This window comes from Varanus komodoensis, unplaced genomic scaffold (assembly GCF_004798865.1).
Source record: "Varanus komodoensis strain SLA01 unplaced genomic scaffold, ASM479886v1 scaffold6_4, whole genome shotgun sequence".
NCBI lineage: Eukaryota > Metazoa > Chordata > Lepidosauria > Squamata > Varanidae > Varanus > Varanus komodoensis.
Window position 1 is genome coordinate 13,199,338 of NW_025336347.1, and position 27,691 is coordinate 13,227,028.

At 41.9% G+C, this 27,691-nt stretch overlaps 1 protein-coding gene and 1 long non-coding RNA gene across 14 annotated transcripts in view; one reads left to right on the top strand and one right to left on the bottom strand.

Annotated features, from left to right (window-relative positions):
- Nucleotides 1-1,445: 1,445 nt before the first annotated feature.
- LOC123034599 lies at nt 1,446-13,925 on the bottom strand. The gene is made up of 2 exons (XR_006416805.1): nt 12,258-13,925; nt 1,446-6,334 (listed from the first exon to the last, which is right to left on the bottom strand). It is a non-coding gene; the product is annotated as an uncharacterized LOC123034599 (long non-coding RNA).
- ADAMTS9 (ADAM metallopeptidase with thrombospondin type 1 motif 9) overlaps nt 6,921-27,691 on the top strand; it is a 156,555-nt gene continuing 135,784 nt past the window's right edge. For 6 of the 13 annotated variants that reach the window (XR_006416800.1, XM_044452052.1, XM_044452054.1 and 3 more), the window contains exons 1-3: nt 6,922-9,288; nt 10,343-10,743; nt 13,933-14,095. Coding sequence is in view for 9 of the 13 variants with exons in the window: in XM_044452052.1 (XP_044307987.1) it covers nt 9,165-9,288; nt 10,343-10,743; nt 13,933-14,095 (688 nt within the window). In the remaining 4 variants the exon portion in view is untranslated. Of the gene's footprint in view, nt 9,289-10,342; nt 10,744-13,932; nt 14,096-27,691 lie in introns of all 13 variants that reach the window. The other 7 variants (XR_006416803.1, XR_006416804.1, XR_006416802.1 and 4 more) reach the window with 2 other exon arrangements.

A 27,691-nucleotide genomic window follows, 5' to 3' on the forward strand; every position in this document is an offset into this window, starting at 1 on the left:
ATCTTCATGATAGGGAAGATATTTGCTGCGTTTGTATTTAAGATTACGGCCTCATTCTTTTACATGTTGCAAGCTATCTATTTAGGCTTAAGATTTGCTGTTTCAGGGCCTCTCATCTGCAAAGATTCACAACACTGAACCATACAAGGCTCATCTGTGTAACTTCCAAACTGCCAATAAAAAGTCGTTCTAATCATCAAATAATATACCACCCAGAAACTGGTGGCAACAGCAGGGCCTGATCTACAGTACCATTCCACAGTTGATGGCTCTTTAAGTGTAAGCATAAAAATATGTTAATCAAGCCTGGAAACAAAAACAAAGCACACATTTATTGTTTGACCTTTTAGCGTTAAAGTTGGAGCTGATTTTTAAAAAGAAAAAAATCAGAGTGATTTAGATGGCCATCATTACCATCACAGACTCATCTAGTCCCACGAACCGCAATGAAACAGCTAAATGGATTGTCAGTGCAGTCTTGTCACACAGTATAATACTATATTGATACATAGGTCTGAATGCTGCACAGATTGTACTGGGAAAACAGAATTGTTCACATTAGTGGTTTGTGATTTACCATCACAAGTTAAACCCCAGAGTCTTTTTCTCAGGATATGTTTTTGTTCCTTCTTTTTTTACATTTCTCCCATTTTCTGGGTTCTGTTCAGAAAGAGGAGTGATTTCATGCTATGACAACATCAGCCAGTTTCAATATGAGTTACTTAGAATCATAGAACAGTAGAGTTGGAAGCGGCCATGAAGGCCATCATGTCCAACCCCCTCCTGTTGCAGGACACCAAGTCACAGCATCCCACTCAAATGGCTGTTCAGTTTCTTTCTGAATGGCTCTAGTGTGGGAGAGCCCACCACCTCTCTAGGCATCTGGCTCTACTGTCATATTGCTCTGACAGTGAGGAAGCTTTTCCTAATATCTAGCATGAATCTGGTTGTCGCACCTTGAATTGATTATTCCAAGTCCTACACTCTGGTATCAAATGATTAAATACCACCAATATTTTCATTGCCATGAAAGCACCACCTCCATGGTGAAGCATGGTGATGACATCATCCTGTTGTGTGGGTGCTTTTCCTCAGTAAGGACTGGGAAACTGAACAGGTTTGAGGGCTTGATGGATGGAGACTAATACAGAGCAATTCTAGAGGAAACCTTGCCTCAGTCTGCAAAGGACCTGGGACTGGGGCAGAAGGTCACTTACCCGCAGGACAGTCACCCTAAAGTTACTGCAGTGGTTTCAGAACAAGTACCTGAATGTCTTAGAATGGACCAGGCAAAGGTCAGACCTGAGTCCTATTGAGAATCTGTGGCAAGAATTGAAAGGTGTTGATTAGCAATGGTTTGCATCCAACATGACCAAGCTCGAACAGTTTTGCCAGGAAGACTGGGCAAACACTGCAGGATCCAGATGTGCAAAGCTGATAAAGACTTACCCAAGAAGAATCACAGCTTTGTAATTATTTCCAGAGGTGCTTCTGCCAAGAATTGCCTGGAGAGAGAGGTGTGTGAATGCTTATGCAACCAACAGGTGCCAGTTTGTTGTTCGCTTTACTTAAATTTTGTGCCACAATGCAAGTATTTTGCACTTTCACGGTGCTGAATATCTTGTGCGCATTGAGTGGCAGTAATATCATTAAATCCATCTCAGTTCCAAGGTATAAGACAACAAAATCTAGGAAAGTCAAGCCAGGATGAATACTTTGTAAGGCACAGTACAGAGGGGGGAAAATCATACATACATGAAAATACAGCAAATTCATTTAAGGCTCTGACATCATTGCTACCATTTTGAATCCTGCAAGAACAGTCTGGTGCTAGGACTGCTGATCTGAAATCATCAAATGCAGCATCATTTGCATTTTCAGGCCCATGTGGTTTTTATGTGCATGTAGTTAAGCTGTTCACAAAATGAGATTTGCTGTATTTATAGTATGAAGTCACTAAATCATTGTTGGGATTGATATTCATATGGAATGGATGCACTAATCTTCATCTGTACTCATGGCATCTCTGAAGGAAACCTCATCTGAATTGAAAGACTGCGTTTTGAGTCCAATAAAGTCCAGTAACCTAGGTAGCTTTATTTCACCCGTGCAAAGGGTTTAAGTGGCAATTCTGTCCTGCACAGTGAGCATAAATCGAGTATAAGATAGTTGCAAACAGATTTTTTTTATGCCAGCTGCTATACTAGCAGATTTAAATTTCACATCTCAGATCTCTTCCATGCTTAACCGTTCTATATTTAAGTTCAAAAATGCCACAATTTAAAATGCTATTAAGGAGGAGTGATGCACATGTAAATGGTTGTGTTTCCCTACATTAAACTAGGGAATTGCAGGTGGGAAGAGATCAGCACCCTGCTCCCATGTTTAATGCAGGTGAGCCTGGGAGTGTGCAGGCATGTGAATAACTCATAACCAACAGGGCTGGATGTATATTTTGATTTTGCAATGTACCCTTTTGTACCCATTTAACTAATAAAGTGTAATTCGCTGTCAGTTGAGCTGTGTCATCATGGCTACTGGGATGACAATTAGCTAGTATACTTGCACTGTATTAGGTACAATGCTATTTATACAAATGTCTGATAACTCTGACCCATGCCTCAATTCCTCTATTCAGGCTCAACTCTTAAATCCGAGCCAGTTTTCCCCTTTAGGAGATCATCTCTCAAAGCTATGCAGTTGCACACCGGCGTACCCTTTCACCTTGCAGCCACCACTTTTGCAGTGGAATGGCCCATATCGCAGACCCCTCCTTATGGCCACCGGAATGGGCTGGACATTCTGCCTGCCCAGTGCTGCAGCTTGTTGCATGGCATACCATTGCTCACAAGGGTGCTATGGGAGGAAAGAACTACTACCAGTTAGAAGGGCTTGCTCACCCAATTTGCCCCTACCCGAGAAACTGCTCACCTCATAAAGAAGGCATCAAATGGTAATGAGGGGCACCACTGCACCTAGTTAAGACTTTGGTGTTTGTGCCTGGGAAGTGACATTCTGGGAGCTGAACTATGTAACTATGCATTCTCTCTGTATCTATATATAAATGAGAATACTGGAGAGCTCCTGGCAGACTGGCTTCAGTTTTTTTCTAAAGCTGCAACACTGGCAATAGATTTTGGGGTCATTCATAGACCTTCTTTGGGGCTGAGAGGCCTGGTGAACACAAACAGGAGAATGAGGTGGACAGAAGTACGCTCTATTTGTATTGAACTGTATGACTTCATACTGCAGGTGTAGAATGCCATTTATTTACTTACTTATTTATACATGTATTTGTAGGCCACCTCTAACTGCCAAGGCCTTCCTAGGTGGCTTACAATACATAAAACATATTAACAAAACACATTAAAACCAAGTAAAACATGAATGAAAGCAATATAAAAAGGGCCACAGCATTCAGGCTAAGTGTTAAAAAAAATCCTAAAAAGGTATATCAATGCCTAGTGCCAAAAGAATATATAGAGCGCCAGGCGAATTTCCCTAGGGAGGGAGTTTCAACAATTGGGAGCAGCAGTGGAAAAGGCCCTTCGCCTAGGTGACACCCCCTCATCTCCCTGAGGGGTGGTTCTCGTAGAAGGGCCACCTGAGCTGATCTAAGGTGGCAGGTAGGTATACAGGGGTACAGGTGGTCCTTTAGATGGCTGGGCCCCAAGTGGTTCAGGGCTTTATATGTCAATGTAAACACCTTGAATTGGTCCTGTGCCACAACTGGTAGCCAGTGAAGTTCATTTAAAACCAATAACACACACACACACAATCCCTGTAAATAGAGAACCGGCACAAGCAGAAGAAAGATTCTACCTGAATTCTTTGGGTTTTCCGCCTTATTAAGAAGAACTTTTAAAAGAAAAATGTAAAGGAGCATTCCATGATGTGATCACTCACATCACTGGAATCTTAACTGGGGTAGAGCATGTGGCCAACTCATTGTGGTACGCATATAAGGCCAGGTCTTCCTTCCTCAGCTACAGGAATTTTGTAATTCCCTTTCTCACAAAAATGGAACAGCTGTGCTGGATGAGGCCAGAAGCCTGTTGAGTCCAGCATCTTGATCTTGCAGTAGACAACCTCTGGGAAGCTAATGAACAATGTGTCACTCATGCGGGGGGATGAGCAGATGTCTAGGGTGGGGAGCTCACGCCATTAGCTATTGAAGGGACCCTCAGTGGGGTGAGAGGAGTATTGGGGCAGCCCCTCTCCCATTCTTTCCTAGGCAGAAGAGAAGCCCAATATAAAGAACTCGGAGTATCTGATATTGAGGAGAACTTCAATCGGTTAGAGACAACTTTATTCTGGCGTTTATTTTGTTGCAGGGTGTGTGTATGTGCTAACAACTGTTTTTTTGTACTTAAACATTGAAAACAGCCTTGTGGGGCCTGACAAAAAGGCAGTATAGAAAACAAACCAACACATAGCACCCTCCTATTCCTGTCCCCTAGCAACTGGAATTCAGAGAGGGGTGACTGTGTGCCCTGTTTATTTGAAACCAACTTTATTTGAAGGGCTCTTCCATCCAGGCCAGTTCAAAGATGAAGAACCGTAACAGGGCAAGGCAGGGGTCTTGACAGGGGCCAACAAGTTATTACTTTTAGGAAATCCTATTAAAATGTATATACTACAGCATCTGCTAAAGAGCCATTAAGAAGGTGTGCAGCAATCCAAGCAACACATTTAAACAGTTAAAATATTAAAACAGCACATTCTGAGAGGGTAAATATAAGGATGCATCTTGCATTTTTCAGAAGGCCTGTGACACCTTTTCAGGGAGTATATTCCATTAAGGCATTAGAGGATTACATCTACCCAACAAATCATCCTTTGTAATTGCAACTGTCCCCTCAGAAGGGCTACTCCTGCCAGTCTTAATACCCAGCCCAGTTCATAGGGGGCAGGTGATTCCCTAAGCTATTTGGTGCAATCTTATGCAATTTAGACAGGAAAAAAGTTCCACACTCCCAACATTCTTCACCTGGAATGGTTGGCTGAGGAATGTGGGGAGTTGTAAGATTTCTTCTGTATATGTTAACACCAGTGTGGTGGTTACTGTGCTGGACAGTTAGTCACTCATTTGCAGCCTAACCTACCTCACAGGGTTGTGGTGAAGATAAAATGGGAAGGAAAGGGATTGTGCACATTGCCTTTGGCTTGGAGGAAAAGGGAGGATATAAATGTAGCAAATAAAATAATACAGATAAAGGAGCTTGTCTGGAATCTAAACCTGCCTGAAAGTTGTATTCTCTGATTTGGGATGCCTGCAAAATGTGTTTCGCCATCAGGAAGAGGAAATACACTCTACTCATGTGTTCAGACACTTACCTTTATTATTTTCAAATGTTCCAAAGGTGAACACTAGAACAGAAAGGAAGTTCCTGACTCAATACACTCCAAGAAGACTTTGCTTATATTAAGGCCTGAACTGACCCAGGATAAAATTAGGATGGGACAAATTGATATAAACCAGGAAGAGTTATAAGGGGCTATCCACATGGAAAGCAGAGGGAGCTAATCTTATTCTTGATTGCGAGGTTGCCAGTCCTCTACTATTTGATTTTCCTGTTGCATGCTTTGGTTTCTGCCGTGTTTTTTCTGTAATTATTGGCTCTGAGAAGAAAAAATTAAAATGGTAGTCTTACTGAATTCTTATTACATGAGTATGATTAAAAGACATCAGGAGCTTGGCTTTCTGGGAAGAAATGCAAATCAATTATTGGAACATTTCTGGTAAAATCACAAAACCTTGAAATTATTTATGTAGCAGGCATAACCCAGCCAAAACCAGACACTTTAAAGTTCCATAGATTTCAGCTGGAGAGCATTAAGTGCATGCTTAGGGGATAGTATCCAAAGCACATAATCGAGAGGCAAACTCTATTTAAATCAATCGGATGTATTTTTGAGGGGAAAAAACCAGGATTAGAATTGGACTGCAACACTTTCATTTATTTAAATGGGGTTTTAAAATATTGCATTGTAACCCCTTTCAAACACTCAGTGAACACGTGGGGCAGAGAAAGAGAAGGTTTGCACGTACCTCCATATCTTCTTATGATCTGTTCACTTATTATGTACAGCTGTATGGTGCACAATTGCATATAAGCTGTTGTGTACAGTGCAAGTGCAAAGGGCTCTTTTGGGCACAATGAGGACCCTTTGCCAGTTCAGGTTTCCTAATTTTCTAGAAAAAGAACTCAGTTGTGTATGCAGTTGGACATGTACGTAGACCTTCAGGGGAATATCTGTCGGAACTCACCACTGCATTCCTGTGTCACTGTCCCCACACCACATGTTTGTTGCATGTAGACATTTTAATTTTCTGAGAAAAAGAGATAAAAAGAACAGAATCTTCTTGCAGCTTGAAGTCTAGCAAATATATCATGGTGGAAGTGGAGCAGAGTACCCTTCATCTCACAAGTCACTTTTAGTTAAACAGTTGTGAAGAGATACAATGAAACCTCCCCCCCCCCCCGCATCTTTGGAAATAGTGGGCATGATCCAAGGTTAGTAACATTTAGGCCACCAATTTCAGTGAATCTTACAGTTCACTGCTATCCACAAATTATTTTGTCTAGATTAAGACAATGTAGCGACTAGATCCCTGCAGCTCTGAATCCTGCCCAATCAGGGGGATCTTCATCAGGAGGATCTTCCTTGAGTTCCACAACCCCACCCCCCATGAAGTTGCGGGGAAATGGACGGGAGAAGAGCCTTCTCTGTAGTAGCACCCCACCTTGGAACTCATTTCCCAAGGAGATTCACCAGGTGCCGTCGCTTCTTCCAGCGCCAGGTGAAATCTTTTTATTTCATAGATGTTTTGGGTGACTAATTGGTTTTGATGTCTCTTGTTGATCTTGCTGCTGTCTTTCTGTGATCTTTTAACTGCCAGATTTTATTTAATTTTTTAAATTGTCCTTATTTATTCTAAATTTTGATTTGTTTGTTTGAAACTTTGAATTTTACCTTTAATTATGGTTTTACTGTTGTCATTACTTCTTGTAAGCCACCCAGAGGGCCTGCTGGCTATGGGTGCAGCATATAAATATAATGAGTGAATGAATGAATGAAACTGGCATGTTGATATAGTCACTCCATAACTTCAATCCAGCATTAAATCTGGGTTTTAGTCTCCATTCAGCAATGAAGCTCACACGGTAACTTTAAGCCAGACACAGACATGCAGCCCAACCTACCTCACAGGGTTGTTGTTATGAAGATAAAATGGAACTCCTTGCAAGAGGCAAAATGGCGGGATAGGAATGCAATGCAGTGTAACAACAACAACAAATATTATGCCATGCTGGATATTACAATGTCATCTTGGTATACCTGTTGGTGTGTGCGTGGACTGATGTTTCTACCTATGAGCTGTTAACCACGTTTCAATTGGTGCCTCTGTGCATGTGCATGGAGGAGGGGGGCATTGCAAGGGAACACCCTAGCGATTGTTGCCTGATGGGAATGACTGTTGTTTACTTAGTCGTCTCCTTCAGCCTGCTGCTTAATATGCTCCCAGTGCTGCTTGGGGAAGCTCAGTATAAGCAGCCATGTTAACTGGACCATAGGAATGCCTTACATAGTATGAATTTTGGCTTGCATTTATTTGTCATGTACCTCAATCCTATGCATGCTTAGTAAAAAAGGAAGGAAGGAAGGAATTAAAGAAAGATTCCCACTAATTGCGCTGGAGCGTACTTCCAAATAGTTATTTTACATGTGGATTTCTTTCAATGGCTCTTCCCAAAATAAACAAACCTAAGACTTTGCAGAATGCTTTACTGACTGCTATATCAAATGGTCGCATACTGAAAGTTTCATATTTTCTTCCATGCTGTGTCAAACGAGTGAAAAAGTCAAGTTTTATTACAATTAAGTGGATTTTTTTTAAATCATGCAAAAACAGGATTTTGCGGCTGATGACCTCTCCTGCTCCCAACTCTCGCGGGGATGAAGGGGAGCCCTCGCTCCGCAAAGAAATAAACTGCTTTCACATACGATAATGTATGAATAAAGTGTCTGATCGTTCCAGATTGACTCTTAAACGAGGGACCGATGAATAGGCGCAAACTTTGCTGCCTGTTGCCTATAATTTCAAAGGCTCAAGGTTAGTTCCCCTCCATAGGAAGAGGAAATTACAATGAAAAGTCAAGATCCAAGCGGGCAGTTTTAGCTTTCGGAATGTGGAGGAGGCGAGGACGGCGAGCACAGTAAGACTCCAGCGGGGCAGCCGGTGCTGCTTTGGTGGAAATGATGTTCTTCCGTGCCATTTTACTGGCACATTCAGCCTGCTAAATTCTCTCCCTGTGCGTGAGTGATCGCCCCTCAAGGGAGCAAGCGCGAGAAGGAGTCTCCGGTCTCCAAAGCCAAGTGAGAGGCTTCCTCGTCTTGGCTTCGGTACCGACTTGAGACAAGGCCTTTGATTGCATTTGGCCCTACCCAGGAGAGGAACACGGGGAGGTATTTGCGACATCACATTTAAAAAGGCCCCACGAAAAAGTGATACTGGGCGAAGTGAGGAAAGGAGCAAGAACACGCACACAGAGAGCGCCTTCCCCCTCCTTCCAGGGAGGCGGATCTCCGGGTATTTGATCTCTGCGATCTCGCCCCTCCTCCGCATCCTAAACCGATTCCGAGGCGCTCTCTCTCGCCTGGCAGCACCGAGCACGGGGAAGTGTGTGTGTGTGAAAGAGGGAGAGGGAGAGAGAGAGAGAGAGAGGAGGAAAGGAAAAGGAAGCCCAGAAAGTGAACCAGCGTCTTTTCCTCGTCCTCGCCAGCCCCGTCTCCTTCCTTACATTATGCTCGTGATTTCGACTCTCCGCGCTCGAGTGTTTCTGCTCCTCCCGATCAACTCTCGAGAGCGGATAGTTGCGGAACCCCGGGGAAATAAATTGCATGAGAGTGATCCTCACGTTTAATAAAAGTGAAGTTGTGGGAGGAGAGGAGGAGGAGGAGAAGGTGTGGGAGCAGGAGGAGGGGGAGGGGGGCAGCCGCAGAGGAAAAGCTCTCTGAAGTTTGGCTCCAATTCACCTCCCCTCCCCTCCCCACCTCCCCCAGCAGCAAGAAGGCGAACGAAGGACTCACTTTAAAAAAAAAAAAAAAAGGTGGGGGGTGGAAAGGCTGATCGCTGCAACGAAGCGGCACAAACCACCATGCAGCTTGTGTTATGGGCTGTGGGATTAAGCACGCTATTCTTGCAAGACTTCTTGAACGTAGCCGGTGCAACCGCAGCAGCAGCAACAGCAGCAAGGAAGCAGGGTTTGCATCTGAGACAAGGTAAGATGCTGGCGGCGGCGGCGGCAGATGCGGCAACAAGCGCCCAGGATTTTTTAAAAATTACTGTTTCTGAATTGAAAAAACCGTTTGGAATCGCTTTGCTTGAGGCCACTTTTTGTTTTATTTTTAACACGGTGCCTGAGGGGAGAAAATCGCAAAGTTCAGAGCGAGCTATTAGGCAACTTTCGTTCCAGACGTATCCACTCTACCAGCAACTCCGCCTACAGATGTACACTTGTAGCCCCGCTATATCGCTCAAGGTGGCTCTTTCCTGCGTGTGGCTGGACAGCCGCGATTAGCTCCCCAAACTTAAGAGGAAGAACAAGCCCCTGCAAAACATGTGCCGTGCATAGCCCTATAGGAAAAACAGCTGTCCTTTCTTGAACCTGTGGCCTTTTCCATCGCAACTAGCAAGTTACATGGAGGGGGAATCTTGGGCAGTGAGCACAGTTTAAAACTGTTAGTAATATGTTTCTGCACTTTCCTCCAAACCTTTGCTTGACATATTGGTGGGTTGAGATGTTTATAGCCATAGTTCTTGGCATTTTTTAAAAAAGTGCTCATTACTATTGCCTGATGAATGCATATCATACTAGCATTACAAATTCGAATGTGCTTACACCTATGTAAGTTGCAGTAAGTGGGTTTCGAAACTTATTTGAGGTCGTTCTTTGGAGTTTATGTTCTGGAATTGCTGCTGAGTGCATATGCTTGTTTGCAGTGCTTAGCTTGGTTACATAAGAGCTAAAAGTTACTCTGCATCCTTTACAGGCAGTTTCTGCACTACTGCTCTAATTGTCAGCAGAACTCTCTGGGGGTAGATCTCTTAGAGGTCTAGTTTGAGAGAAAATGTAAGGAAGACCTTAAATTCTGAGACAGATGAGCAGAGGATTGGGAAAGGATCCTTTCCAAACTATTGGCTAAGGAAGTTGACTGAGTGCTTCTAGCATTGTTGACTCCCTTCATGGCTCTTGTCCCACTTAGGAAGAAGTAACATTCAATAGTCCAGGCACATGTGTATCTATTCACAGGGATGTGTGTTAACTCTTGACAGCTCATCTGCTGGAGACACTGAGTGAGTACGAGGTCGTGACTCCAACCCGGGTGAATGAGTTTGGAGAGCCCTTTCCTGCCAAGGTGCACTTTCAAAGGAAGAAACGAAGCCTTCATCTGGACATTGAGCCCTGGGGCCCGGACGCTACCTCCTCCTCTATCAACAGTACCACCCAAGCACACTACAAGCTCACAGCCTTTGGGCAACACTTTGTTTTCAATCTTACAGCCCATTCGGGATTTATTGCCCCTCTTTTCACTGTCAGCTTCCTTGGAGAACCTAAGATTAACCAAACAAACTTTTACACTGAGGAGGAAAGTGATATTAAGCACTGTTTTTATAAAGGACATGTCAATACGGAGCCACAACACACTGCAGTCATCAGCCTCTGTTCTGGGATGGTAAGTGTTTGGCTTACTCTTGGCTGGGTTCAACCTTTTGCTTATAGGATGGCTCTTAATACCCCTATTTTAAAAAGGAATACATAAAAATAATTATCAGCCTGATACTGCAATTCCAACTATCCCAAAGGGATATATTACACTTTCTTAAATGTAATTGTCACAGTCCTCTGCAGCTTTCTGGGAATTTGGGGGAGGAGGTGGTTGAACTAAGCATGAGGCTCTGAAACAGCTTTCTCCAGCTCATCTCCCTTCAGATGTATGTTTCTGCAACCCCCATCATCCCCATCCAGCATTGGCAGCAGTGCTGGTTGGACATAAAAGGGTTAGGTTGTAATGCTGGGCTGCTTTAAAATAAAGCAATCTTGAAGCAGATGATTTGGTCTGATGGTTATCAGATCTTGCCTGCTTTCCTTTCTTCAATATCACCCTGTTGTTGTTGCTGTTTCCTAAACACCTGATTGTCTTTAGAAAAGCTGGTTAGCAAAATAGGAACAACTTCCATCTCCTTTGCAACCAGAATTGAGAAATCATCACTGAAGTCCATGGCATAAGTAATAGATCAAGAATCAAAGGCTTTGCTTTTGAGGAGTGCTCACTTTGATTGATGGGAAAGAGGAGCAGAAAGGGAGGGTGGGGAAAGACCAGGGAGCTGCCAGAAACAAGCAGTGGTAATTAGCAAATCCTATATTTTCTGCCAAAGGTCATTAGAGCCAGGTACTCATTTTTCACATAACAACTGTGTCCAAGGAGATTTTTTAATAGGGGAACTCTGTCGTGAAGCTGGATTTGCAGTGGGAGCGGAAGCAAGGGGGTGGGGTTACCCCAGGCGGCTTTTCAGCTTTTCGGAGGAGGGGGTAGATGGGTGGATTGGGGAGGAGGGTTTTCAGTCAGAACCCCAAACAAGGGTGGTGCTTGGAGGGCTGAAAACCATTTAAGGTGGAAGAACACATATAAAAAAACTGCATTTCCCTTTCTTCCCCCCTCACTCCCTCCAGGGACAAAAGTTTACTTTGAAGAGGAGATTCTGCTGCCCCTGCTAATACTAGCAGTAGTTCTGCTGTCCTAACTGAACTTTAAAACAAAGGGGTACAGGAATGGGGACTCATCTCTAGTTTAATGGATTACACTTAAGAAAGTACAGAACTGTCAGGCTACATATTGTTCTTGCTGATGTCCCTAACCCTGCCCCCCCCACCACATGCACCCTGAGGGAATGTATGTGAATGGTCCCTTGGTTTGGGACATGTTTAGGAGCACAGAAGTGGTAATTTCATGTGGTTGTCACTTCCCAGCCTGGGGATTCCTGCTCTTGGGAGCTTTAACAAAAGCCTTAGTTCTGCTGACAGAATTGACACTTGGTCTCTTTCTGTTCTATCCAGAGGAGACCAAAATGTGGGATTTTTGCTTTCTCTAGTGAAGATGCAAGAACTGCTCTGCCTTTTCCCCACCCCATGATTTCCCCCTCTGTTACAGAGGGAAAGTTGCAAGCAGCTGAGTTTAGCCATACTTACCAGCCTGGCTGCGCTGTCGTGTTCTTGGCATTCCCAGCGGCAGTGCCCTACAGGTAGTGCGGCAACAGGGAAAGGGGTGCAGTGACAGGAAGTCAGCTTTCCCCACCCCACAGACTAGCTTGGTTTCCTCCAAGACTGCTGCTTGCGCAGTAATAGTAACTCTCGTGCTTGTTGTTGTTGTGATGATCTGGTGTTTGGTGGGCGGAGGCAGTGGAAGGGGAGGAGGTTCTGTGTAGAGAACCAGCAGGGGGTGGGAACATGTGAATTCCAGCCTTCCGGGCAAGCTTCGCAGGCATGGCTTATCAAAGGAGGAGAATTCACACCTAAGTCTTCGTGGAGGAGAGGCATTGTTCCAAGTCAGACAGTGTGCCTTCTCTGTGAGATCAACCTTAAGAGAGTCCAGGAACTTCCCCATCCTTTGGTTGCTGGAAACTTAAAGTGGAAAGGAGAGGAAAAGGTCAAAGGAGATTTTTCTTCCACATTTCCCAGAGGAAATGGTGGGGACAGGGAGGGCAGGGAAGAATGAGCATTTTTGTAACTTGAAAGTATCCACAAAGGGGCTCTCTGCAAAGGGAGTATTTGGAGCTCTCCTTCTATGTAATCTCTTGTGTTATTTCCAATCATGATCTTTCCTGAACTTTTACTTGTGAGATCAACTTATTTTCTGAAGATATTCAGCTGGAGAAAAAAGAAATTTCTCTCTAAGCTTGACTGTTTCAGCTAACTGATTCCTGTCTTAATCTGGAGCTTAATTCCCACTGTGGTAACTAATGCCCCCTCGCTCTGGTTAGAGAGAGGCTAAATCTCAGTAGTAGAGCACTTGCTTTGCATGCCAAAGGTCCCAAGTTCAGTCTCTGCCTTCTACAGGGAGAGGTTGAAAATCTCCTACCTGAAATCCTGGAGAGCTGCAGTCAGTCTCCTGTTAGGTATAGGGCAGCTTTCTGTTTCCAGGGGCTGCTTCCCACCTTGAGACAATGAACCACTAAAGCACTCTAGGGGCAGCTCTTTGAGGAGGCTGGACATGTTCACTGGTGTTTGCTTGCTGGACAGTAAGTGGGGAGTTTGCATAACTCTTCAAGAGATACCTTGGGTTATTCTCTATAAAAATCTATCAAAGGTTCAAAGAGTGCGACAGGCAAATATCCATATGATCTGTTTATTTCCTCATGCTGCCTAAAATGTTGGTGGGTCATTTCACAACTGGATGGAGAGGTGGACTCAGGTTTGCCACTGAGCAGGGTATTAAAACCTGTCATGGTCCCTGTATGCCTATACAGGTTTTCAGTAATGCAGGAATCATTTTCTACATTTTTAACTATATATTGAAAAAATACTTAGAATGAAGTGTCCTTAGACAAGAGAGCATGGGAGAAAAAGAAAGATACAGCATCATTGTACTGTATGCCCAAACTGCACAAATAGGCAGTCTTACAGTTCAGATACAGCCTTTTATACAGATTACTGTCCTTGGCAGAAGATTTAGAGTATACTTCTGTGCATGTTTAGGCAAAAAGAGTCTCCTGGCCAGAGTCCTGGGAGTTGTAGGATTTTTTCTGATCGAACATACACAACATTGTGCTCTTAGAAGCGTATAAATGGTTGCTTTGAAGCTTATCTCTTCTGTCTTTTACAGTTATTTTGAAAGTTTTATGATATATCTGTCATTCCTTTTTAGCTAGGTACATTCAGGTCTCATGATGGCGAGTATTTTGTAGAGCCACTGTTTCCACCTGACCAGCAAGAGTATGAAGAGGAGCATAAAAAGCCACATGTGGTCTACAGACATACTATGCCTCCAGCATTCCTGCCAAGGGACAAGCAGACATGTGACACTTCAGGTACTTCATATTTATATTTTCATGGGCTTTTGGCCTGAGTTTGTGGGTTGAAAAATAATCTTGCCATAACATGAATGGCCATTAGGATGTGAACCCTATACTTGAGATCAAGATCTGATTATGTGGAATGGCTCTTCTTATCTGGGAGGACATTTCTGGAATTAACAACCTGGTACCATCGCTCAACTGAGATGGCTTTTGAGTCTAATATTATTGATTACATTATTGATTCAGTAGACATTATTGATTATTGAATGTGGTTGAGGGAAAGGTCAACCGCATTCTGCTATGCCTTTCATTGCATGTATTTGAATTTTTCTTTTATATTGTTTGTATTTGGAAGTTTTCCTTCTTTCTCCTTCACACTACATGGGCACAATATTATGCAAGTCCTACATGAAACTTAGTCCATAGTACCTTGAGAAAAAAAAGTTTTTCTGGCCTCTCATTGTGTTTGTCCACAAATACATCTATTATTATAACTGAAGATGTAATATGTTGGTATTTTGTTTAAACTAAAGATCAACAATATAAATCATAGCACAGCAGTGCTGAGCTTGTTCATTTGGATGAGTAGAAGCATGTGCATGGTTATCACTTAATTACACAGATCTAAACATGTTACAAAACTTGGCAGAAAGAATTAGTAGCAATATAGTGGGGGAAATGAATACATGCAAGGATTTGTCTTGTCTGGTGGCAGTATGAGAGGGGCAGTGAAATCAAAGATGAGTAGCCTATTATTGTTCTGACCTGTTTTTCTTTTTACAACTATTTGCAGCTACTGTGTTCTCCCCTCTCCTTCTCCAGGTTTCCTTTATCTTTATTATTCACAACATGATCTCAAACACCTCCATGCATTTAAATGCCGCAAGAGGCAATGTGACCTTGTTCTGCCACCAAAACACTTGCTGGCTACAACTTCTCTTGGGCACAGTTTGGGTGAGCATGTGAAGTGGTGCTACATGCATAGCCACATACACACGTTTAGAGCTTCTCCGTAGGAGAAATCCTGTGCCAAACAGGATTCCCCCTCATGTAGAGGAACTCTATGTGCCTATGTTGGTATGAGTGTAGGGTCTGTCCTCACGTTCACTGAACGTGGGGCTTGTGGGGGCCATAGCCAGCATAGGTGTTTTCAATGTGTAGACCAGCCTAGCCCAAATAACCCAAAATCCATCACACATACTTTAAATCCTTTAATGTGATAATGGTGACAGTATTTGGCAGGAACATAGACAGGCTATGTGAAGATAGAATTGAGGGTGAATAAATCAACCATTTGCACACACTGAATTTATACGTGTGTGTGGAGGAAGGGGATGCATCAGCCTATTTTAGAAGACAGAGAAAGAGGTTTCAGTGCAACAATCAACACTAACACCAAGTTTAACAAGGGCAGCATTTTCATTTTGCTTGGTGATGTAGGGAAACAGAATGCAGGAGAGAATGGTACCTCTCACAAGGCTTTTATTGTTTGTTCTTCCAAGGGTTGCTGCTGGACTATGCCACTCTGGTTTCTCTCTTCCAGCTGTCTCTGCTCCCTTCTTTGAGATCAGATGCAGGAGACTCAGAACAGTTGGAAGGAAACATGGGATCTGGCACAATTCATCAGCAATCCTTAGAAGAATGGATCAGCAGATCATGGAGCTCACTGAACCAAAGGTAGTTGAAGGGTCTCTGAAACATCATTTGGGATCTTTCCGCTTGTCTGTCCCTTTTCACTTGTGCTGTGTTCTGAACCACTGGTGATTGCTTGGTCTTTATTACCTTGCAGGAAGCTTCAACTATCTTCTTCTTACTTGGTTTAAAATTCACTAGGGCAAAGTTAAGATTTTCTCCAGAAAAAATGCATTGGCATTTTACTTCCATAGAATTGTCTACGTTTATATTGTATTGGTGACAACTGCCTTGAAGATGTATGGGAGACACACCATAGGCAGTATGCTTCTCTGCTCATATTCTTCTGCTCTGACCTTTCTATTTGAGTGAGCGGCGTGCTCCAGCAGCACGGGGTAGGGGGGAGGACCATGGCTATTGTCCGCTTCATCAGTGGAACTTGGCTTGCTGCAGTCCTTTTGTGCAAGCCGACTTCATCAGTCACAGCCGCCAGCCAACCAGAGAAAAAGGAATAATCTCATTGGCACTTTGAAGTTCAGCTGAATTCCAGTGAGATGCTTTACAGCATTACTGGAACAAACAATTATTTACACAGCACAACTTAGTAGCAAGGGTTGAGCAGCTAAAGGACAAGAATGCAAAGGCAAAAATACCTTAACATTTTGTTTGTAATAGTTAAGCTCTGTGTGCCAGAAAAGAGCTTAGTGTAGCTTAACTAGAAATGTGGATTTCCAAGATACAAGCATCCAGAAAATAGTGCTTAAATGTAATGATTATTTAACCAATGATAAGGAAAGTTAGTTTCCCATTGTTTTATATAGAGGACCGAACAAGAGTGATTTGTCTTGGTTTTGAACAAGCCAACACCACTGAAATTACTTCTTTGGACCTCTTATTCCTAGGGAAAGATGAACAGACTGACATAATCCAATTCCATAATCCAATTCCATTTCTGTGTAAATTTCAAGGGGAAATCCTAAAATCCATAGAAAAACTATTTTTTTCCAAAAAATGAAATTATTTCTATTATTTCTATTATTTAAAAAGTACATACTTAGCAGGGTTGTCTGATGGATGTCATTATGTTATGAGATAGGTAGATGGGGGCAGCCATCATTATTTTTCATAACACTCAAGAAGTGACGGTTTGCCATACCATATTGTCACTTCCTGGACTTTTTTGAAGAATTCCTATTGAATGTGGCACATGATATGCTTTGTAGCTGCTACAAGCAGCTTTAAACTAGAAAGAAATAAAGAGAGGATCATCTTCGAAATTGTAAGGGGTGTGAAAGAGATGCAGTATTATTTGTAGAAATGCATAAGTAAATAGAGAGATTGACAAGTGAAATTTTAAAGATGTTTGCCTTAAAAAGCTCCATTTCTATTTTGTACCCATCCCTATTTCTTACAAGCTGTTTCTAGAAAAATAAAATCCTGTTCCAGTAAATTTCCCCTAATATGGTTGATGCATTCAATAGTCATATTACAATCCTTCAAACCATGAGCTGGAACACTTCTTTCTTCCTCATCCCCTTCCTCCTGTCTGGTCTTTTATGGCTTCCTCATTTTCAGTCATCCTTCCATCCTGCTCAACATGCAATAGGTGATTAAGCACTTGGAAATATCATGCAGCTTAGGATGGGTAGAACTATAGAGAAGGCACATGCAGGATCCTTTGTCTCCTGTGACTTCAGGGTATCTAAAGGAATATTACATTACATTTATCTATTGCAGCTTTTTTCCCTTTTATAAGCAACCCAAGGCAGCTTAAAAGTGTCTTTTCCTCTCCATTTTATTCAATCTGAACATTCTCTTGCTTTTCAGCCTGACAACTCCAATGTTGGAGAAAGGTGTGTGGACATCTACATTGTACACAAGAGAGATGGCCCAGCATCGAAATGGATGGGCAAAATTACATGTTTTGCATCCATTTATGCATCAAAGTAGCTGTGGAGCTTGGGACTGAGTTCAGTGTCTGCACTAGAGAGGAGTAAATAAATACTATATATTTGAGAAATGGAAAGTTGCCATAAACAGGCAGTGAGACTGTATACAAGTTTACTTAGAAGCAGGTCCAGCTAAATTCAGTGGGGCTCCAGCTGTGTGGCTGCAGTAATGCAGCCCATGTTAGACCAGTGACCATCTACCCAGCTGTGGCTACCTAAACTTCCACTCTGGTCTTTCCCAGACCAGAAGATGTTGTGGATTGAACTGGGGGGTCTTCTGCATGTAAAGCCTCTGCCACATAACAGAGTGGCCCCCAGCATACACGTAGCAAATCTTTGCATTAATCTTTCTGAGTTAAGGGCTTCAGCAGATCTTACTGAGTTCCAAGCCGTTGTTTTGTTCAATTTCTCATGCCTCACCTTGAAGCTCGATGAAAACAGCTATGCCAGGGTAGAGGACTGCATGTAGCTACCGCCTGGGTCTTCTAATCACAAGCAGAAGTTGCGCCACTGTTGCACTTTTGTGCTGTTGTGTGCCAGCATCCCTGTTGAGTGGTCTTTCAAAACTGAGCTTCAAATAACATTTGATCTAAACATTTCCAGTGGGAATGGGATGTAAGCTGGGAACGGAACAGAACGGGAGGAAGAAGGAGGGGGAACTGGGAACTTAAAATAATCTTTAATAAAGAAAGGAAATTGCTCACTACAGAGTTTGGGGGCTGTGTCTTTCCTGAGCTGCAGAGGAGGGAGGAGAAAGAGGTTTGGCTTAACAGTTAGGAAGCTACCTCAAGACCGACAAGAGATTAACCAAAATTAAATTAAATAATCCATAACAAGATATAAAAGTATTAAATCAAATCAAATCAACCACAAACTTGTTTAAATAAAAAGTTTTCACCTGGCACCAAAAAGAAGAGTTGGTGCCAGCTGTGTATATATGGTTGTCTGAGGTGGGCTCGAAATGACCATTCAGTTCTACCGAAGACCAGGGGGAGGTGAAACAGCTAGAAGTGGTCTGCTGAGACAGAAGGCCGATGCCTGAACGTTTGGTCCCATCTTGAGGACGGAGCTATGGGCACGGTCAGGATCCATGCCAGCGCTTCCGAAGTGACCACTACCACTGCAGGCCAAAGGCATGTGTTTTTCAAGGTGAAGGGCAAGACGCTTGTCTCCATTTCAGTTCACGTCTGACTGGATGGACAGATGAGTCACTGAGGTGCTGAGGTACCGTCACTGGTGGGGCAAGAACCACACCTGACCGGGTTTTTTGTTGCGTGGCATGCAAAGCTGTGTCCTCCAAGTCAAGGCACTGGCTGGAGGTTGCCACCCACCAGCACCTGCTGCCTGAAGACACTGGCCTCCCTCTGCCCAATGGCAGGGCCTGCCCTGTCTTGCTCTCTGCAGAGAACAACACTCTGCCCCAAACTCCGTCCCTTCCCCAGAAAAGCATCTTGATCGAGTCCATCAAGTCTCAACCTGCGTCAGGCCACATCTTTCTCTTCACGACAACTTGACAACCTGAAATCTTTTTGCTTTAGTATTCTGTCTTTGTTCTCCTCTTTGCATGCTTTCTCTTTCTATTGAATTTAGACCCTGAATTTTAATTATCCTTTTCTGGTATTTCCTTGTGAATGTCATGAATGATTTCAAACTTCTGTTTTCTTATCGGTTGACCTTTCTGTAGGTTCATGCTGTTTCCTTCCTGGCTTTACCCTTTTAAAAATGTTTTAATGTGTAAAACAAGTTGCCCCCTTTTTCCTCCTCACCATTTTTCCTTTGACCTTTGTTTGATATTGCAGCAGGGTCTGGCTCTGGCTGCAGAAGCTGATAAGAAGTATTTCTCATATGTTAGGAATGAGGACTAAAAGCTTCTCCAGTCTTATTGGGATATGGACTGTGTGCACTTACTGTGCCTTTTAACAGCAGGGATCATAATTTAACAGGTCTGAGGTTCTTTAAATCCCAGTGTGTTATAGCTCCTTCATAGATGGTGAAATGTTCACAAAAGGCCAACTGCTCCAGTGACTTACGGTGATTACAGACCTCCCTTGCTTGAGAAGAGCTAAAAGGGTTGTAATCAAGGGAAGGAAGGAAGGACTGAAAGAAAGAAGACTTCCACCAATTCGCAGTGCAGTGACAAGAGTTTGAAATTGTTCTTAGCGTGGTGCCAGCCTCTGGGAGAATATATAGGATCTGATGCCAAAGTCTTTACATCCCAGCAGTGATTGATAAGGCAAAGTGTAGGTGACAGAAGAGTTGTGGACTATGTTTGAGAACCTTTCTCTAGTCACTTCCATGAACCGCAAAATTCTTTAAGGATCAACTGATGAAGACGTCATCTAGTGGGGAGTTTAAGGATTAAAATGCTCAGTCTCTCTCAAATTCTTAGATATCTGAATTAATTTGGGGGGAAAAACAATTAGGTGTTTAAGGGGATTGCCCTGATCTTATTGAATCATGTTCTCTTGCTCCTACAAGGTACATACATAGACTCAAAGTCAACAGTATGGAAACAATGTCAAATTAATGTAAAACTATGGACAACAGTAGAATGCAGAAATCACTGAAGCAAAACACTTTCCAGTGTGAAAAAATATCAACTACTCTGCTTATTTGATGGCATCCTTCAGATTGCTGGCTTCTAAGAATTTTAACTGTTGTGCAAGGCATTCTGGCTGATTTCCTAAAAACCTGTATGATGAAATGGTCAGGACTGCCTTCTCCAACTTGGTACCCTTCACACATTTCGGACGAGAAATAGGGTCAGGGAAGAAACATGATTGGTTTACATTCTAATGAAAACTTACCTAATTTCACACTTTTCTTCTATTTTCCCTAAAAACAGACATCCATAATTTGCACTTCTCCAGATTTTGCAGTAGAAGTTTCCAAATGAGAAAGTGTACAAAAATGAATATAGAAAGGGCAAGGAAAAAATGTTAGCAAAATGTTAGTAAAAAAAAATAAAGATACATTAGTTAGGGGAAATGGCCTGCAAAAATGTGTATATTCAACAATTTTCCATTTTAAAATGTATGTATGAGAAGAAACATGCCTACAAATTTTCATTGAGCTTTTAAAGTAAATTTCAGCCTGAGTAGAATTACTCAAAACCTACAAAAATAAAAATGAGAAACTGAGAGAAACAAAAATTGATAGATTTGTTTATATCTAACTACAACTGTAACCATTCATGTTGGCTGGGATTGATGGAAGTTGGAGAAGTCTGGCTTAAAGTCTTAGAATGGGACTTCAGTTCAAATTCTGTCAAACCATGAAGCACACTGGAAGACCTTGGACCAGTTGCTTTTCATCCTCAGTGAACTCACAGGGTTGTTTTAAGGCTATATTGGGGGTGTTTGGCACATCTGCCACTTTGAACCCCTTGAATGAAGGCAGGGGATATAAATTGACCACACATATGTACTAGGACAATTTAGTGAGTATCCATTACTTTCATTAAAAAGTGTGCATATAGTTATAGATAGCTGGACAATAATGGACAGACTACTGCTGTTTTGAATTCTGAATATGGATTATTGTCCTCCTCTGGATTACTTTAAGTTTATTTAGGGTTAATGATACTTTATAATGCTGCCTTTAACTGCCTTGAGAATCCCAGTACAAAGCAGCAGTATAGATGTTTACAATAAATAATGACGAGAAGAATGCTTGAGTTGGAACTTTTACAAAGGACAGAGGGAACCTTGGCATATTTTTTCAGCCTTGCCTGCATTAAATGTTCTCAATTTCAGAGTCTGCACGGAAGAAAGCACTGGCCACAGTTGGCTCCCTTTGTTGGCTGCTTACTTGACTGGGCATAGAAATGGAACTCTTCCTAGAGGTGGCCCTGTAAAGTCAAGGTTGAAACACATTAGCAGAATATGGGAAACTTAGATTACTGCAATCCATGCTATACACCTGGGACTCTTTTTAAGGCCATGGCAATACAGGTTTGGTTTCCAGTTTCCACTATCTCCAGCTTTTGCAGCGTTCATTAGGTTTAATCAAAAGGGCCTTTGAAATCATGGAAACTATTTATAATGGGTGTATTTAGAGAAAAGCTGGACTGAAAAGACATCTTTGTTATGGGTGTTTTAGGACTACTTTAAATGTAAGGAAATGGTCAGGATTTTTAGTATTCCATGGTCCAGTAACTGCCCCACCACTCAAAAGCTCTAAAGAAGGGAATATAAAGAATGAGTATATTAGGGTATAGAAAGAGCAAATAAATTCCTGTTCCGTTTCTTTTCTTTTTCACAATCTTTATGGCTACATGGTTGCCATAACTTCACCTGGAAGGAGCCGCTATACTTTTAAATAAACTGTGGCACTGAGCAAGGTTTTAGTCTTGACACATTATCTACTAGCTCCTTTAGCAGTGCTTAGGACAGCCATGTCAGACCTTTTCAGCCCAAAGGCCTAATTCAGTTTTAGACAAGCAGGACAACTTACTGACATATTTTGTGTACTTCAGGTTTCTGTATAGCCTGAAGGGCCTGATCCTGTCAAATCTTGGAAGCAAAGCAGAGTTGATTCTGGTTAAATGTTGTGAAATGTAAAGTAATGCAGGCAATATCTGAGTTACAAACATCCAGGTTATGAACAACCTGTGCTTATGAATGAACTGCCATAAAGCCTATTAATTTTTTTAAAGACTGAGTAATGCCTACTGTGGAAAATTATAATCACCATAGAGAGAGAGGAAGCAAAAGGGCAGAGAGGAGGCCTCCAAAGCATGCCTTCCTTCCTGCCCTTCCAGAGAGGGAGCTCTCTCCAGCATTTCCTTGCTGGAAAGAGGAGGCCCTGGTGAGGTTGGTGAGCTGGGGCGAGAGATATTCCCAGTTTTTCCACTGGCATGGGGATCCTGCAACCATAACTACCATCAGTGTGGAGGACTGACTATACTTGATCTGACTTACATACAAATTCAACTTAAAGACAAATTTCCATTTTTTCAGGAATGGAACTCATTTGTAACACAGGGACTGTCAATATAATAATAATAATAATAATTCCAGCATAAAACAATTACTGCAAGTAACTAAGTCTTACAAGAGACATTTCAACTATTTCAGTGAGGTGAAACATCATTCAAAAGATGGGAAACTACCAAACAAGTGGCAGCTGTCAGGGAGGGGTTGTGGCCTTCAACAGGCCTGGAATCTCGCCTTCCAGAGTGTGGCCAACCACAAAGTCTAAGTACTTCTGTACTTAGGAAGGTGTACTTTATTTACTTCAGCAGCTGCAGTTTCCCTCCCCTCTGAGCTTCTCACCTATTGAAATTCCTTCTTCAACAAAAATTGAAAAGAAATCCTCTACATCTTATTACCCTACTATGAGCTTGCCTTAAGCCTGATTCAGAAAAGTGGTTTGAACTAGTCAGAAGACCATTGGAAGAATGTGTTTTGAAAGCGCCATGCTTAGAGTTTCCGAATGACTGGAAGAATTCAAAAGTGTTAGGTAATGTCATTTTGTGATGCTGTTGCTTCCAGCTTATACATTTTCCAGATTTTTTTGGGCCTCTCATTTTGCACTATTTTAACATGTGAAGCTTTTGCTTTGTGTGGAGATAGCATTTTATTTAGTTAGTTAGTTATTTACATTTTTATAGACCATCAGAATAGCCACATAGCTCTCTGGATAGTTTACAATTAAAAACCATCAAACAAAACATAAAAAACATATAAAATTCAATAATAAAATGTCAATTCCATTAAAAACATCCATTTCAAAAGCAGGAACACCAATCATATTGACTTCATACACTAAAAGATTGGACAGCATATTAGAAATAACAACTGAAATATTAAAATTAATCAATTAAGATAACCTAAATTAGAATGAAATTAGAATTTAAACTGTCAGTAATTAGAATACTCTGAAAAGAAAAGAAAAATCTTTGCCTGGCACCAAAATGTGTACAAAGAAGGCACACATTTCTGGGGAGCTGATTCCATAGATGGGCACCACAACTGAAAAGTTAACATGGTGGAAAAAGCATCAGTTTTTAATGTTCACAAGATAGCCTGTTAATGGTGGAAGAGCAGGTTCAGTAAAAAGTTACCTGCTTAAACACATGGACGGGTGGCCATTTTGCCTTGCATATTGCCTTTATCCATGTGATTGCTGCTAGGAATTTGAAATACAGCATAGTCTGTGAAAGATGAGTTAGCCAAGATTTTATCTAATACAAGTAAAAGCCTTCATTGTTAGGCACCATCTCATCCATGCTGCCCCACCCACTTATTATAAGAAGAGGCAGCTAAGTTTTGTTATAAGGAAGGAAGATATTGTGACAGGAGCAATTGTGAATTGCTATTTCAGTCACAGAGTCTTCCAATCATGAACATGCCAAAAAGGATGTGCAGTTAACTTCAGTTTTAGAAAATGGTGCTGAATATTGCTAGCTATAACTGTTTTATACATGTCCCAACAGTGTTCCCCTGAACGAGGCTCAGTTCATAAAACCCCACTTCAAGTTAAAAGTGTTCATGAAAAGCTCTGGATCTTGAATCTAAATCCAATCTGAAGGAGGATCCCATCTCTCCCCTCTCTGGCCTGGTTCTGCTGTTTTCCTCAAAGCTATTTACTACTAGCCCTCGGACCACATTCCCTTCTCTTTCCTTTCCTTTAACTGGTAAAAGGAGGGAGATTTCCCCCTTTTTGTACCTCTCTATCTTGTCCTGTCCAAGTTATGTAGATAATTTGTCTTAGAATAACATACATTAAAATGAAGTTGAATAAGTAGTCTCAATTCCTGTCTTATTCTTGCCTTATTGTCAGTGATGTTGTCCTAAGTGTTTTCATTGCTTCTGGCCTAGATAGCAGTGTTTTTCCCCTTGCCTTCATATTTCCAATTAATTTAATTTATATTTTCTCACTCGGACCAAGTTTGTGAGGAATCACTGTTTCTACTTGTTGTGCAGTTTCACATAGAGTTTCTCTACCTGTGTCAAATTAAGTTCAGTGTTCTAGAACAGGATTTGGGAACTTTGTGCTGACAAGGCAAATTTATCCCACAGAGGTTCCCCATACAATCCCTGGAGAATTTGACTCCCTCTGCAAGTATTCCTATCAACATATAGCAAGGGCTTGCAGAACAAACACAGAGACAGTTCACCTTATTATCTTATTCCCTTATCACCTTATTAAATGCTTATTATTAAGCATTTCCCTGTCAATTGCAGGAGGGGCAGGATGTAGAGGACAATCCCTGATTTATCCCAATCCCAGGGAGGGGAGTCTGCATGAAGTAAAGCCATGATCCTGGATTTCATTTGTCCTAAAGAGGACTGGGGGTGGAAATCTGCCCACTCCAACCTCATTCCTCACCCCTGCTCTTATGTTAGAAATAAAAACAGTTTCAGACAAAGTTTCACCCAAACCTTCAGTACATGCGCTCAGTGGGCCTGCACTCTGCCATTCACATGCAGTTTGTTAGGTGCCCTTCATTGAAATTGTAGTGATACATAGCTAATTTTCATTTTTAGCTAATTTTCATTCCTCAATCAAAATTTGGGAAGGAGACTGCAGCAAAGAAATTAGAAGTAAACTATAACTTGAGACGTCAGCAGTCAATGAACTAGAAAAGCTCAGAAAAGAAAGGTAAAGACATTTCACTGGAGATGAAGGCCAAGATCATCCACACTATCGTATTCTTGATCACTGTGAATGTGAAGGCTGGACAGTGCAGAAAGCTAACAGGAAGAAAATTGAAGCATTTGAAGCATGGTGCTGGGAGAGAGCTTTGTGAATATTTTGGATTGACAGTGAGACAAGCAAGTGGGTCCTAGATCAAATCAAGCCAGAACTTCCTCTGGAACAAAACTGACAGAACTGAAGCTATCATACTTCAGGCACATCATTAGAAGGCAAGACCCTGTAGGGAAGAAGGAAAAGTTGAAAGCAAAAGAAGAGGAAAGCCAACTCTGAGATGGATTGATTCCATAAAAGAAACCACAGCCTTGATTTTACAAAGGCTGAGCAAAGCTGTCAAGGACAGAACATTTTGGAGGTCATTCATTCATAGGGTTGCCATAAGTCGGAGACTACTTGACAGCCCATAACAACAACCCACGATGTTGGCTGACACTTTCAGGGTTACAGGAAAAAATGTATATGTACCAAGGTAAAGTCTGTCCATGCAGTTATAAATAAAGGCAGCACCATTTGGTGCTGTGCCAATTGCAAAGAAAAATCCTCATTTTCAGACCACAACATATGTTACTGCCTGTGGATATATTGGTTAACATTTGATAAGATTTGTGGAAGCCTGTGAAATAATTAACTTCCTGGTTATTGCATATATTCCTCTGCAAGGCTGAGTCACTGAAGACCCCCCCCCCCCTTTGCAGTCTTTTACAAACCTGAAACTGAATGGTACTTGCTTTCATTGTCACATGCCACACTAAATAGTACAAAATGCTTTCTTTCTATTCTGAAGGACAAGTTAATGTGAAAGTGGAAAGGATTAGAGTGGCTACTAATAAGTGATTGTACTCTTTCAATTTCTCAGTTTAGCATAACAATGATTGTGGACACAGGGATTATGTATAGTGTAGCGGTTGCCATAGCCAGTTTTTTTCTTGGATTCTAGGCCTGCCACCTTGTGCCTGTTTGGGGCATTTGCTGCCTGGCCTGCATTCCTAGATTGCATTTTACTTTTAGAAAAACAAAACCTTTATGTATTGTTCCTACGAATTAAGGGAAAATTTGAAGGCCATATTTTGCTTAATCATTTGATAAAAGGCAGGCCTACACCTGCCTTTCATGCTTGTAGCCAATGAAAAAACTCACAGTTAAGATGAACAAAAGAGTATTTAAACAATGGCCAACAGGGAGAAATATAGCAAAAATAAGATGTCTTTGTTCCCCTTTGGCTAACAACTTCTTTCTGTTCTTAGGTTTTCTACCTTATGTTTGGCATTTAAGAAGGAGAGTCTATGTAGAAGGGTTTTTTGCCACAAATATTAAAGTGCTTCTCAAAGTGTACATAATGCTTTTTTCTTGTTAAGGAATGACTGGATTGAAATTGTATACTAACCTACATTTATGTCTATTGGTTGAGTGTGAGTTGTGGAAACATGGGTTATTGTGTTGTCTGAACGCAGGTGTGCAAACATGCTATGGCTTATTAAATTAAGGAAGCCATGAAAAGAGCACACAGTTTGTTGGTGGGTTGTGACCTGTATGTTCCCCATGGTTTTTTAGCTTGGCTGTATTCACACAACATGATAACACAACACACGTTTCAAGAACAAGCCATGGTTCAGCAAGAATTCTCACTCAGCCTATGCATATTTGTTATCTTGCTCTCTGAACCCTCCCTTAGCTTGATTAGATGTGGTACAGAAGCTGATGTCCTATACCTTATCTCCAGTTTGCCTGAGAAAACGCTAAGACTTAACCCTAAGCTAGGTTCAGATGGCATGCATTTGCACTACTAAGGAAAGGAGGCTTAGGGTCTTCTTTGGATTGGCTAGCGCACATGCAAAGTGGCTGGATGAGAAACATGAATCCTTGCAGTCTCCTGGAAAGTTTCCTACAGAATTGGTGTCACACCATATACTTCATTGTGCGCACATTAGTATTTCTAGCGCATAGCATTCACAATTGTATGTGTGTAATACTCCAGAAATGCATAATGTGTTACTGCACAGGTTTGCGCTACGACAGGAAGAATGGCGCAACTGCCATCGCCTTTGTTTCCGTTTTTATGTCCTCCAATTCTGGCAGCTGTCCAAGAGGGTGAAAAATATCTTCTGTATCTTGCCTTTTTACTAGAATAAAGTAAAGCATTTTACGAGTACTAAATCCAAAATCAAAGTGACCAGGGGTGTTTTTTGAAGAGGTATTCTCAGAGGGTGGGGCAGAATGGATCTTTGGAGAGATGTTCTTGTAGAAGAATGGGTCTTTCAGATAGTGATTTTCATCTTGGCGCTGTGGAAACTGAATTTGGGGGAGAAAGATGTGCGCCTTTTCCTCCTTGGGATAAAAGTAGAGCTGAGAGGTGAGTTGGAGTGGG